The sequence below is a fragment of the Topomyia yanbarensis genome, chromosome 1 (genome assembly GCF_030247195.1).
Source record: "Topomyia yanbarensis strain Yona2022 chromosome 1, ASM3024719v1, whole genome shotgun sequence".
NCBI lineage: Eukaryota > Metazoa > Arthropoda > Insecta > Diptera > Culicidae > Topomyia > Topomyia yanbarensis.
Genome location: NC_080670.1, coordinates 205,536,878 through 205,551,048, shown reverse-complemented (window position 1 = coordinate 205,551,048; position 14,171 = coordinate 205,536,878). Strand labels below are relative to the sequence as shown.

At 41.7% G+C, this 14,171-nt stretch overlaps 1 protein-coding gene across 1 annotated transcript; it reads right to left on the bottom strand.

The window, feature by feature from the left end:
- Positions 1-2,777: 2,777 nt before the first annotated feature.
- LOC131676481 (folate transporter 1-like) lies at positions 2,778-4,298 on the bottom strand. The gene is made up of 2 exons (XM_058955546.1): positions 3,664-4,298; positions 2,778-3,602 (listed from the first exon to the last, which is right to left on the bottom strand). Exons 1-2 carry the CDS (start codon positions 4,175-4,177, stop codon positions 2,788-2,790), a joined length of 1,329 nt encoding a protein of 442 aa, XP_058811529.1. The 5' UTR covers positions 4,178-4,298; the 3' UTR covers positions 2,778-2,787.
- Between the last annotated feature and the right edge of the window lie 9,873 nt (positions 4,299-14,171).

Sequence of the window (14,171 nt, the reverse complement as noted above, 5' to 3'; positions counted from 1 at the left end):
GGAATATGGCCTTCAGAATGTCCCTCATGATGTAATTAATGTAGGTAATATCCAATTTACTGACGAAGACATTTTAACTGCCATGAGAAAGCTAAAGTCTTCAACATCAGCAGGACCAGATGGTATTCCCTCCATTATACTGAAAAGATGCGCAAGCGCATTGTGTACGCCTTTAAGGCTAATTTTCAATCAATCACTGTTGCAATCGGCGTTTCCCGTGTGTTGGAAAAAATCAGTTATGTTTCCCGTTTTTAAAAAAGGTGATAAGCAAAATGTTGCGAACTATCGTGGCATAACCTCACTCTGCGCTGGATCAAAGTTATTTGAGATATTAGTAGGAAACGTGCTGTTTCGTGAGACCAAAGCATACATATCGAAGGATCAACATGGCTTTTTTTTCAGGCATATCGACAACTACTAATCTAGCCCAATTCACTTCGCTCTGTATTAAAAATATTGAAGTTGGATCTCAGGTCGATACTGTATACACGGATCTCAAGGCAGATCACTCTCTTCTACTGGCAAAGATAAAGCGGCTGTGCGCTTCGTCAAATTTCACAGGGTGGCTTAAATCATATTTCGTAAATCGTTCTCTATCTGTAAAATTAGGAAATAGCGAGTCATACAGCTTCATTAACTTGTCGGGAGTGCCTCAAGGGAGCAATCTAGGACCGTTGCTTTTTTCGTTGTTCTTCAATGACGTTTGCTATGTTATACCTCCAGGGTGTAAACTTATATACGCTGATGATCTCAAACTATTTCTCATTGTGCTGTCAATAGAAGATTGCGTGGCACTACAGCGACACTTAGATGCTTTTTGTAATTGGTGTAGTCGTAACTTGCTGGATCTCAGCGTGGCCAAATGTTCCATAATATCTTTTACTCGCAGAAAAAATCCAATACTCTGGAGCTACACCATCTAAGGGGAATCGCTAGAGAGAATGACAGTTATCAGAGACCTCGGAGTACTCCTGGACTCACAACTGACATTCAGAAATCATTACTCTCATGTTATAGCACAGGCAAATAGAAACCTCGGCTTCATTATAAGAATCGCCAAAGAATTCACTGATCCATATTGTTTACGGGCACTCTATTTCTCACTAGTTCGATCTGTCCTGGAAGCTTCAGCACCCATTTGGTGTCCTTATACGAACATTTGGATCAACCGAGCTTGTTAAACTCTATTGCACATAATTATTTTAAACATTGAACTAACAAAAAAAAAAGCTTCACAACCTACTCTGAGCTTCTCCAGAAAACTTCTAACGAAGTGACAATTAACCCCTTATCCCAGGTCACTCGAGATGTACGATTTCCGATTACTGTGTCCGCGGTGCAATCGAGTTTGTTCCGGCACCAGTACCACTTACCGAAGCCGTTTATTGTATCACGCAAATTTGACTAGCGCCGTATTGTTGACGTAAGCAAGTGTCAAAATGGCACAAACATTTACGGTGCGGCTCCCATGACATGAACTCTATCTATCCTAACACCCAAAGTTGCCATCTCTGAAAGAACAACAGCCGGACGAAATACGATATTCAAATATTGGCACTTCGTTTTTATTACGGGACCAAGCAGACCGAACGTTTTGTTTTTATAGGGGAGTGCGTGTTTACGAAGCCGACAGAAGCAGTAAAACACCAGGTTTCTCCTTTGATCCTAAAATGCTGGATATAATCGATTCTAGGAGATGAGTTGGACGGTAAATGTTTTTTTATTACTTGAACTTTAATTAAGAATTTTCGTGATCTAATTGATGGCAATAACTTACCGAGCCTCGTTCAAAGTAACAATTTTCAAATTGAACGAAGCTCAATGAGTTTGTGAGTGCTTTTGAAATTTAATGAGTCACCCAAATGCGGTGACGCTAGCTAGCTGATCTAAGCATCTCGTTGAAATTATTTCATTCTTCATTTGAACGTAAATTCGTTGTAGAACCAAAAACAATACAAGTGCCGTAGATTCAAGTGTTGTTTTAATGACTTTTTATCCCATCCGGAAAAGCGAATAAATCTCTCATTCCTGACCGAAAATAAAGGTCGAAAATGTTTCATTTATTTTCCCGATTTCGATTCGAATCGAGCATATTACTGTCGGCCAGCTGCTAAACAAGCTCCACTCGAACCCAGAAGGGTTGGCCATAAATAAATTAACCGCCGCCGAAGGAGGGGAGAAAACTTGCGAAACGGTGGTTATCGTAGCAATCCATGGCGGCGTGAAATCTGGAATGTGTTGATGTTTACACCTACCGTGGGTAACTGCGGTTGGAGTGTGGTGTGGGGCAAGTGGACTAACTAGTTTATTGTGTTTTTCGTAGTAGGCTACCGTTAGTGAATTAATATCGCGGCTATTGAATTGATTGATAATTGAATTGGCGAAATAAATTGGGTTATCTATCTTAAATTTAGCAGTGGATTAATTTGACCCACTATACCCGACCCACGGAGTCACACATCTCGAAACTAGTTAGGCCGCACGGTCGTGGTCTGGACCCGAAACGATTATAGAAGACCATCAAGGCCCGCTTGGATCGCTGCTTTATGGTTATATATCTCGCCACAAAGTGTAAGCGATGGGCCATTTTCGATTTTAAAGGTGTAAAAGCTTTCTGTCTTACTTAACGATGCTTGATTGTGTGGCGATTTCAGATTGGTCGAAACTGTTCAAGGTGTCCTGACAGGCCTTGGTATAATTTTATTTGACTGAGCCTGAGCGAAACAGTGATAAACTAATCTAGTGGAAGGACATCTTGCTAAGCCAAACCGATTTAATTGGAAGAAACTACCCAATGTTGTCTTTATTTCCTTGGAATAAACTCGGCCCCCGGTAGCATTTCTCCCGGAACAATTCCACCAGTAGAAAAACTGTAAACAGTACTCCAACCCCCAGAAAACCGTACCCATAAACCGTAAACTGACCTCGAATGTCTAGTGCAAACCAGCCGTCACTGTCAACCACCGCTACGGTCAACAGAGTCTGCAAAACCAATCCCACCATCGTGTTGACGCCGAAGATCAGCGCAAAACTGTCGTCGGAAATGTGCTTCGCAATCTCCGAACTCACGAGTGTAATCGCAAAGGCATGCAGAATTCCGAATACGGTATATCCGACATAGGAAACCACGAGGCTTGAAGTAACGGTTGCTACTAGCAGCCCAAGCCCTTCCAGCATGGCGATCGCTGCCAGACCTAGTAGCGTCGTGTTAACCTGTAGCCAAGACGGTGGTACAAATCCAGCCAACAGTGCGACCAATGAACCCATCAAAGTAAGAATCGCTTCCACGGCTCCGTTCCAAAGTGTGGCATTTCGACCCCCGATGGAACCCCACAGTGCCTGCACGTACGAAGTTATTTGGTAGTACAAACAGACTGCTAGCGAGTACCAGAGACTGAAGCGAATGACGGTGAAACTGGTGTAGGCTGATTTGAAGTGATACCAGAGTAGGCTACTCGCTCGACTACACGTAGAATTGGCAGTATTCTTCGGAGTCGGACTCAGATCCGATTCTTCATCCGTAACGGGTTCTTGTCGGTGAAAATACATACTCTCGGGAACGGGTGGCAGCATAAACGCCCAAACCGTAGTGGCGAGTTGTGCTAAAACAAAACCGAAACAAAGTAAGCCTTGATAATCATGACAACTGACAATTGAACCTACCGCCCAGCGCAATATAGTTCAAGCCAAGGTAATCCGTAACTCCATAGTAGATGACAGTTTGCGACGTCGTCGCAGCCAGAAACCGACCAGCCTGTGTAGCCGATCGGATGTGCGACGTGACCTTCTGATAGTGTTTCCGGTCCACCTTCGCATAGATGTACGTCCAGTAGGCGATTTCGGCGGCCATGTACGTACCGTAGAACACTTCCAGCACCTGTAACGCCCGCAACGAGCTACCACACCACACGAACATACTCCAAACCAGTGTACCAGCCAGTCCGGCAACGATGATAAGCGGCTTGTACCGGAAATAATCCGTAATCAGGAAAACCACCACTAACTGTGCCATGTACGAGTACGTCCCGATGGGGAACACATCCTGAACCACCTGTTCGATGGTGGCGTTGTGCCACGGTCCAGTTAGAAACTCGAATATGAACGGTTCGCTCGGTCGAAATTCTTTCAGGAAACCGAAGATGCATAGGATCAGTGAAATCTGCTGCCACTTTTCCATGTGGTGGCCGCGCGGGTACCTGGTCGTACGTATCTGGACCACAGTTTAACTTACACTATCAGCAGACACTGTTTTGAGGAGTGATTAAGTCACACTGTTCGGCGAAAGAGATTGTGTGAAGCTGCGAGCGGTGCACGCGAGAGGAGATTTCGAAGCACATGGCAGTAGGCACTGACAAAAACTACTACTGGTAGAAATTATCTGTTGACAGCTGTTAATTGAATGAACGTTTCCTTCAGTGTACCGACCATGGTTTCGGCGAGAAAGTAAAAACAGTGACGAATGACATGTTGGTGTTGGATTTGATTCGGGAGCATTGAAACGCGAGAAGAAATTGAAAAGTGTAAAAATAGACTATGTATTCTTGATTTGCGTCCACCCACATCTAGTACCTTGTATTACTTCGGTTGCTTGTTTCCATGGGAATAATAAAAGCGCTTCATCGTCTTCTGTCGTGTAGGAAAAATTCAGACACGCGAAAAGAAACTGGAAGAAACTGTTCAACTGTAGCTCATTCGAATCAGCAACGACGAAGGGTTGTCAATCAAAACAATCAAAAACAAACGGAATACTTTAGCGTAGAATCAGCCTACTGAGGTAGTCGACAGAAAATTACTTCTACAGTGAATCGTGTTTATAAACATAGCTTAAGCGGTAAAGTTTGTTTTATAAACAAATCTCGCAGTACATATATCATTTTATGACGCTTTCGTCAACGTAGTATTAACGTTGTGACAGAGCGATAAGCGTCGTTTTACAAGAATGTTTCCGTCATACAAGATGTAAAATGTAATCGGCGCTGACCTATTTCTTCACCGTTTTCAATACATATTTCAATTCAGATGAGAGATATTTGGTTGTTGTGATTTTTGTTTGAGGCAAAACTGGACAATTTATGATATTTTTGACAGTTTATGAGAAAAGTCTAACCAAAATCCAAATTTTGATTGAGCTAAATTTGTGCCTGAAAGGCACTATACGTAACTTAGTTAAAATAGATGTTGCACTTCGAATGCATCTCCTCAATAACTGGCATCGTCTTGGCAACCAATTCAAATACATATCGGTGACCGACTGCAGGTCCATTTCACATGCGACATTTCGTTTTGGAAGATGTAATTTGCGAATTTGCATTTTTATAATAAATAAAAGCACTGCATGTACTTAACATGTTTTGTCTAATAGAATAATTATTACTACTAGAAGCTCTTGCTCAATGTTCAATGAATTCGTGATCGGATAGAGTTTAGGCTCACTCGAAACTAACGATCACGAAGCAACTGCAACTGTACTATACTACTCTATCTACACCTATCCTGCGATTCCCGTAGAGATGCAGAATTAGTTTCGGTTTCTAACAAAAGCGAGTATCGAACTAACATTCCTTCCCTTTCCTTCCGACATCGTTATTGACCGTTATTTTCTTAGTGTCGAATCAGTGAAACTCAGGCTCGAATGCAAGCGATCGAAGTCTGGTGGTTTTTGTGGATTTAAACTTCAGCGATGTCCCATGGCAATCCCATTCCTCTGGCCACTATTTTCCTGATGTTAGTCGGTGAAATATTCGATCCTTAGTCACTCAGTTGCAAGAGGAGCAAAGAACTAAAGCTTTGCTCGCGCAGCGCGAAAATCCGTACTACTCGCACGTCAAGTTGTCAAAACTATTGAATGTGGCCAAATCAACTGTCATTAACGTAACAGAAGTGTTCGAAAAAGGGTTTGTCGACGGCCAGGAAGACGAAAGTTGGAGACCGCAAAAACGACCGAAAGGGTAGCCAGCTGTTCCAGTCAGAACCCTAACATTTCCATTCGAGATGTCGTATGCAAAAAAAAAACACTGCTTAAGACCGATTGTAGCGGACCCCGTGATTCTGATTGTGATATTGAGCGCGCTTGATCCCACGTTAATCAGATTATAAGTGCTATATCGTTCACTAAATGATTGCGGCGTTTTAGTGTTTGCAAACTCTTGAGCGTAGTTGTGTGTGGATGTTCGCAATTTCATGTTCGTTTTTGTGTATTGTGGTGTAGGGCTCGGACGTTTGTAAGGCAACGTGTTCGATCGCGTGTGCTAGCGTGTGAGTAATTTTGCGTGTATAAATTCGATTACCGTGCGTCCTTTCGCATATTCGCGCGTGTTCCTGGATGATCGCGTGGACCGTGAATCTGATACTTTATTTTCAGTTTTTGGTTCAGATTCCAGACAAGACTCAGTTCTCCCATTTCACGAGAGTTCCCGGTCATATCTCAATGGAACGTATTGTTTAGTGGATATGAGCGTTATTTGTTTGATTGGTCCAACTAAAGGCACAAGTCTAGGCTGCTAGGACCGAGGGTAGGCACTTCCGAGCGGGTCCAATTCAAGATTGCGCGAACGGGTTAATACTTGAGACCGCGTTTGTAAATTTATAAGTGCTAAAACTTTCACTTAATTACCGGAGTGTTTTAATGATAACGAGATCATTGGCGTAAATGCGTATTTGTAACCAGGTTTGTGTTATGGCGAAGGTCATGAGCATTTGTACGTTTGGAATGTGAGAATATGCAATTAATTGTGCTAGTGAGTGTAAGGCTGAATCTAATTTAAGATATAGTAAAAAAGGTAAAAAATAGCATGCCGAATTTGTTATTGGTACTACTTTCTTGCTGTTCGTGGTTGGATGTTCTTGTTTACTGTTTGTTCATGCTGGTCCATAGTGTGTATCGATCTTCTTCGGCGTTTGCTTCTTTGTTGATGGTACTGGCTGTTGGTTTGAAGGAGTTATATCGTCGGATGGGCCGGTTGTTGGTTTAGAGATGCTGGGCGCAGCAATTATTGGTTGGATGGATGCCTGGTTTAAAGCAATTGTTGGTGCCTGTCAATGCTGTTTATTTTAGTAGATAAGATTTCTTTAGTTGGTTCGGCGCATGGTTTCCGAGGTGGGCCTTCTGCTCTTAGAACTGATATATAGGGCTCGGGCCGGAGTCTGCGATCAGCGTTGTTTGACTATAGGTTATACCTTTCTAAGGTGATTTGCATTCAATAGTCAGGTGAGAGGAAATAGGTGTGATCTCCCGCATTCTCTCAATACAAAAGCCGGTGTTTGAAGGCGACAGAGACTCTTCAGGAGACTGTGACAGAGTGTGCCAATGGCATGTATTGGAAAAAGTGATCTTTGAATTGTATAACCGAACACATTTTGAAAGCATTAGCATCTCGAAAAAAGTCTCGATGCAAAATTTGAAATCAATCGGATATGATCACGTCAAGTGGCCAATGGGCAAGAATTTTCACCCACAAAAAACACCAATAGACTTTGAATATTTAAAAATCGAATTCGCATTATTCATACTTTTGGTGTTTTAGAATGTCATAAAACGTCATATTTTTATACGTGACAGTAGCATAGTGCATGTACTACTCCAAAGCATATGCATGTACTCAATACAATAAGAACAATTAATATAATGTATTGATGATTTAATGGACTAAAAGAAAACCAGTATGTATAACAATAAAATATTTGCTTTTCGTGCTGATATGCCTTCCGAAAATTGGCAACTGGTTTTGAATTCTTCTTGCGAATTGTTAATTCTCAACCCACACATACATAATTCAAAAGTCATCATTCACTCAGACAAGACCATGCGTATTCCACACGTGCATCATATACTCAGTGGATTAGTTGGTCAAATTAATACTAAACAGGCAAAGAAATTAGTTTGCTCAGTCCAAAGAAATGTCAGCTCGATTGGCATCATACGTGCTTCCTTACAATGCTATCAAATCAAAGAACATTTAAATTTACATTCGACGAAATATGTGCAATTGAAAATATAACGAAATGAAGACTCATTTGACTCTCATTTGAATTAAAACAAGTTGCATATCCGAGGTGGTTCATTTTCAAAGATAGCACTGCTGATGAATCATAAAAATAAGTGATAAGGGACGCGGACGAAAATAGCTGACCATCGATCTTGACCAGATCTTGACCGTTACACACATTTCTGAGACATTTGGCATGCACACATTTTCATTTCCAAGCTCGAGTAGCATTTCAACTGAAAAATGTTCCATGTCCTAGAATGGCAAATTTTTCGGGATTACAACAGATCTCGTCGTTTTATGACATTTATTAGGATTTTTTTTCGATTGAGTTGCTTCAAACGACGCTCTAAGTACTCTCGTGGAAGTATTACAAAAGAGCTTGGCCACTCACTACGACTAATCATTATGTTTTCTTGGCTTGGGAAGAGTGTGACTTTGGTGATCCCAATGTGGAGACATCGTTTACTACTCTTCAAAAATATAGGCAGGTGAGATTCCTAGCAAAGGCTTAACTTTTTCTTTCGAGGGGCCGCCAAATATATCCGAACAAAACCGTTTATTGTGAATAAATCTGAATGGGACTAACACGGCCGTACGCCCCTTTGCTTTCTTTTTCAGTTCAGCTTTCGAACAATAAGATACCTAGAAATAGCACTCCCATCCTGGCTTATGTCATAAAACAGATTAAAATTTTGACAAATTTTTGATAGCAACACCCTTTGCCATAATTGGCTCACCCATCTTAGATATGTACCATTAATTTCATTATCTTGTCTGCGCACCCCCAGCGCTTGTATGGTCTCCCAGCGGTTGCTTTGATTAACCATTTCAACAGAAGTTTGCTCACTTTTGTGTCCGATATAAACGTAACACGAAACTTTCCTCTAACTTTTTTCTGAGTAGGCCTTGCCGTTGGAGCTGTACAGGAATTGCTCGTTCGAGAAAGTTTCTTTCACGTACATCTCTTTCCTGGAAATTCGCCCGGGACAACCATTCCCGGTTCAATGGAAGAGTTTTTCGCGCAGGGAACTGAAATCGCACGGTCGAAATGGAAATATCAATTTTTATTCTTCGACGTTTGACAAGGGTCTGCCAAATTAGGCGCGGAAGGTAGGCATGAATGGACGTACGATTTGTGCAATTGAGGTGAATGCTTTTCATCGGAGGTGTAAAAGTTGGGAAAAGTTTAACGTAGATATGACTTTTTTCGATGAAATGGGAACATCGACCGCCTGCGAGTCGTTGACCCCTGGATGCTGAAAGCAAGGAATTGCAATGTTGCGGTCAGGATCTGCTAATCTTCGGGTGATGAAGCCTGATTTCGGTGTAGGATTTTTTCTTTTTCGTTCCGTTATTTGAAACATGAGTTATCGAATTTAATCAAACCTGTCTCCTTCCGTCCGGTCTCTGACCTCACTAGGAAATTGCCTACGTTATTCGGTTTAATCCTGACCTGAAATTAAATCACGTCCTGCAACTCATAAAGAAACTCCCGAAAATCCACACGAAGCTCAGTCAGTGCCGCCAGTCAGAGTTGTTGGAGAGGGTGGTGACGACGACGCCGGCGGTGATTCGATGGTGCTGCTGGCATAATTAACCATGGCGGCGTCAGCCTCAATTTAAGGACTTTGGTTTTGCCCTAAAATTAACTTTTATGGCTCGCGCTAGCAACCCGATATTGGAGCGGTAGTTCGGTAGTCAAATAGATTATGTTTAATTGCGGGGTAGGAGCAAGGAATATTTTGTGAAACGTAAACTCGGTCGATATCAACGTTAAGCCCAATCATTTCTCGACAAACATATGATTAGGGCGTAAAAGCCAACTGATAAAATTCACTTTGAATGGAAATTCTGGACAAACTGTTACTCGCCAATCATAGATGTCGGTAGTAAACAAAAGAGAAATGTTTCCTTTTTTATCAACTGTTGTGAACTTTGACAGTTGGCGTTTTCGCCGTAATCATATCTTTGTCGAGATTTCATGAATTTGAGATTCGTCAGTGAATCGATATTCAATTAGCACAAGAGTGGGATTGGTAAGTCTTCTGAATTAAAATTAAATAACTCAATTAGCTTTCTCTATTGAAGGTTTGCTTTGTAGCTGACCTGGTTTTGATTTCCAGTATCCGAAAAAAGACGAGTGGTTTAGCTAAAACATGAAAAAGACACCGATCAGTTCGACCAATTCCGGAAAGGAAGACATAAAACATGATGCAGTAAATACGTGTATATTTTTTACGACACAATTAATAAAATTGTCCTATTAATTTTGTAACGGTTTCGCATGATGACACTTGCTCAAAAGTTTCGCCGTATCGTCTGATAACCTCCGGCAGCGCAGTTTATCAAGCACCCAAAAATAACCTGACAAACTCTGTGAGTGTGCTTCTTGAGGCCATTAACTTGGTGACAGGAACAAAAAAAAATGGCAAAATAAACGATCAAACGGCGCTAGAAAGTACAGGAACGATTTTATCACTCTGACGTGACGGAATTAATCAGTTTGATTGGCTACGGTTGGTACGGTATACTTGCAGGCTGAAACTGACACGGCCGGCGATTCGAGACAATGATAATAAAATTGCTGGAAACAAGTTGTAAATGTTTTCGACGTTTGTGAGTTTTTAAATTTAAAATATAAAAAAAAAACTCACTAGAATCAAACAGTTCCCAAATCAGAGGGGGTCTCGTTTTGAATTTGCAAACAAAGTCATCAAAAGTTATGCGAGATGAAATTTCATATGGGAAACTGGCAACCCTTTTTCGAATCGGCAGATGCACACTCAAGGAGGCACTCAGAAACCGTTTATATTTATCATTTTCAATAACTGTATTAATTTGTTTCAAATTACTCTCATAATGTCTCACTTTTCCTGTCTCTGCCGATGATTTAAAACTGTCTAGATAAAGTTTATAAACGAGTTGACCAGATTGTTACTCGGAATGCTCATTTGTTTACCATTTCTGCCCTTCGTCTGTTGGATCAGAGAAACAATGCACATTCCTGGAAAGTTCAACGGAATGCACCCGCATCACATGGCCGAAGGGGGGGGGGGGGGGGTCGGTACCGAGATTCAGCAGAAAACAAAGTATCATGTAACGTTAGGTCAGTTGGGTGGATGGATAGTCCGGAAGTGCACATAATTCCTGGTACATGCTAGACCAACCAAAACACATTTATGAGTTTCATTTGTTTAACTTATTGGCTAGGAAATGTTTGCTAGGGCTTTATCCTTTACAAAGCGCTTCTATTAACACGTGAACATGCTATTGTTTTCCATTGCATTGTTAGGAATAAAAGATTTTGTGTTCTGAAAATAATTTGAGATTTAGAATAGTCAACATCCTTTCAAAATGCAAATCGTCCCCGTCCATTAACACCAGCAATTGTTCTTCACCCAAAAAAAAAATCTAAGCAAGCGGTGCGAATCTGCTGACTCCTGTAATGTCAAATTCTAACCAACCTTTTTTATCCATCCCATCATCGTCTCAATCCTCTGCAATAACCATTCCAACAATCTGAATAAAACAAAGTCATTCCATAAATCGAAACCTGATATTACCCAGCCTCGCCTACTGAGACGTTTTTCGACTTTTGGCGATATCCTCTCGTAAGGGCATCGTCGCGCATCTTTCGAAAAACATCAGGTATTCATTGGCTCTAACAATTGATTGCGAGTTTCTGAGATTGCCATGCAGATATATTTTCCGGGGGGCAATTGAATTCCGAAACCGAAAACAATTACTACCACCCCACCCCTCCTCCGAGTGCGAAGCGAAGAAATCTGCTGAGACAGTCGGGAAATGTCTGCTTCTTTCTTCATATGTAAATAATGCAATAAAGTTGAATTGCCGATAACGACGTGCTTGGCATGGATGACTCCTCCAGCACGGGACGGAACGGGACGGTGACCTGACCTGACCTGGTCGTTGGAATCGTCGGTCTATTTTTTCGTTTTCTCTAAAGTACCTATCATTGGTCCCTGCACTGCAGCCAGCCTACATTTAGCCTACCGAGCACAACGTGCTGCAATAAAATTCCCTTCCATGACGTTATCCGACACAGATACCCGAATGGAAACAGTAGTAAAACCATAAATTTAATACAACTTTTTCATGAATTGACGTTTCGACCTCGTCTCGTCAGATTTTATCCGGCTGACTTGGTCGTTCTTTGATTGTTTTAGGATAGATTGCTACTCGGGTACTGTTTACTACTATGGCTGCTTGGATTCGAAAGCTCAATGCCATTACCATCGCCGCTTCAAAGTAGGCCACATCGTGATCTTTCACTTTTTACTGAGTAAACCTCCGATCGACTACGGAATGAATAGATACAGAGAGAATGTAACTATTTCAATAGAGAGACCTCCCATTTTCCATAGGAGGAATTCAATTTCACATTTTTCTGTTTCGGTCGAACCGTGAATTATGTGAATTGTAATTTAGTAGAACATAGTTTGCAACATTGAGGAAAGCGAGATATGGATGTCTGTTAGCAATCAAAGTGAACTGCGATTTTACCTGGTAACGAATCCACCAGCAGTGTCAGGTAATTGAAACCTTGTATATTCCACCTGAATTTCAATCCATTGTTTACCGTTTATATTATTTGCAAGTGCCCTCGTTTGAAAGAGATTTGCCTCGGTTTTATGGCTGTTGACAGATCTCGTGATTGACACTGACAGATAAATGGTAATCTAAAGGTTGAGCTGTCGGTTCTTTAAACGGAGATTCAACATCTTTTTTTATTCTAGAGTGCATCGCCAGGAACTACACCCAAGATTTGAAGATAAATAGAAATAATTTTTTCACTGGAAACTTAACTCAGAGTTGCTACCAATTGAATGCTGAAGTGGCCACCGCTGGAGTAGTCAGAACTAAGCTATCTACATATATTTGCGTTGTACGCACACATTTGTGATGGTGTTTGATGAGCTAATCGTAGCATGCTGTGCATTTGACTGTCATTTTTCGTTTGTTTACTTTTTTGTACTGTTAATGGCTTTGTTTTCCAAATGTCGCACATTGAGTGAAAATTAAGTTTTTTGACACCTCGCTAGGTTAAAACGGGGTAACTGCGCTTTAAAATTAGTCACAAGAGTGTAAAATTCATCATAAACAAGTGCATGCATTTTAATGGAACAATATCTTTTCAGGTCCACAGTATTACACTGTCATCGAAGAGAAGGATGCGGAAATCTATTGATCAGATTGCCTAACAGGATTTAGCGCCGACACACTACGTCTAAACAACTCTCGGTTGACTTACGGAAAGGGTGGAGAAAACATTGAGAAATTCATCAATCCACGAAATTCTACTATGTCGGAACAGAAAATGTTGGGATATTTTCTGTTTTCGAAAAATCTGCGGAAATGGATCCTTGTAGTGCAGAAAGCAGTGGAGAAGTTTACAGAGGATTTCAATTGCGATCGAGATACCTGCCAGATTCCAAATCGCCTAGATTCAAAGGACCGAATCTACAAGAAGATCGAGCTATACCGTAAACAGGAGGTATAGGTTTCTGTACTGTCAAAGCTTGTTGCTACAAACTGGATCCAATTACGCTACGTGCTTGGAAGAGAAAAACCAGCAATATTGACGACGTCACCTGTGACTAGCTGTTCGTTTTCCTCTATCAACGTACCCGCATACTGACGTCCGCCGTAACTAACTACAATGTCGGTCCCAATAACTGGTTACAACCACGGTTCTGTTTTGTTCTATCCCAGAAGCCCGTTCAAGGTACCATACAAAATAATTACCGTCGAATCAATGTACGGTGCTCCCACGTGGTTCGCCAGTCCAGAGAAGCATTTCCTCTTCCAATACCCAGCATTTTCCGAGCCGTATGTCCGCCTGCGCCGTGAGCTAGTTTCCTTGAAGTGGCCTGTACTGGGATGGTTTCCGTAGTGAACACCAAGCCAGGAACTGCATCTTCAAGTCTCCTGCCGTAACTTCCATCCTGCTGCACCAGTCAGCAAGGCCAAAGCTGCAATACACTCTTATCGTCGCAGCAAACCAGCCGATTTCCTCGACGTCCGCCATCGATACCTCTTCCAGTTGGGTAAAACCGAACATCCAAGTGAGCCTATCGATTCAGGCTGAGCATAGCACAGCTTTACTGGAAGCTGTTTCTCTCCTCGTCATTGATCCGAAGGGTAAGAAGATACCCGAACGCG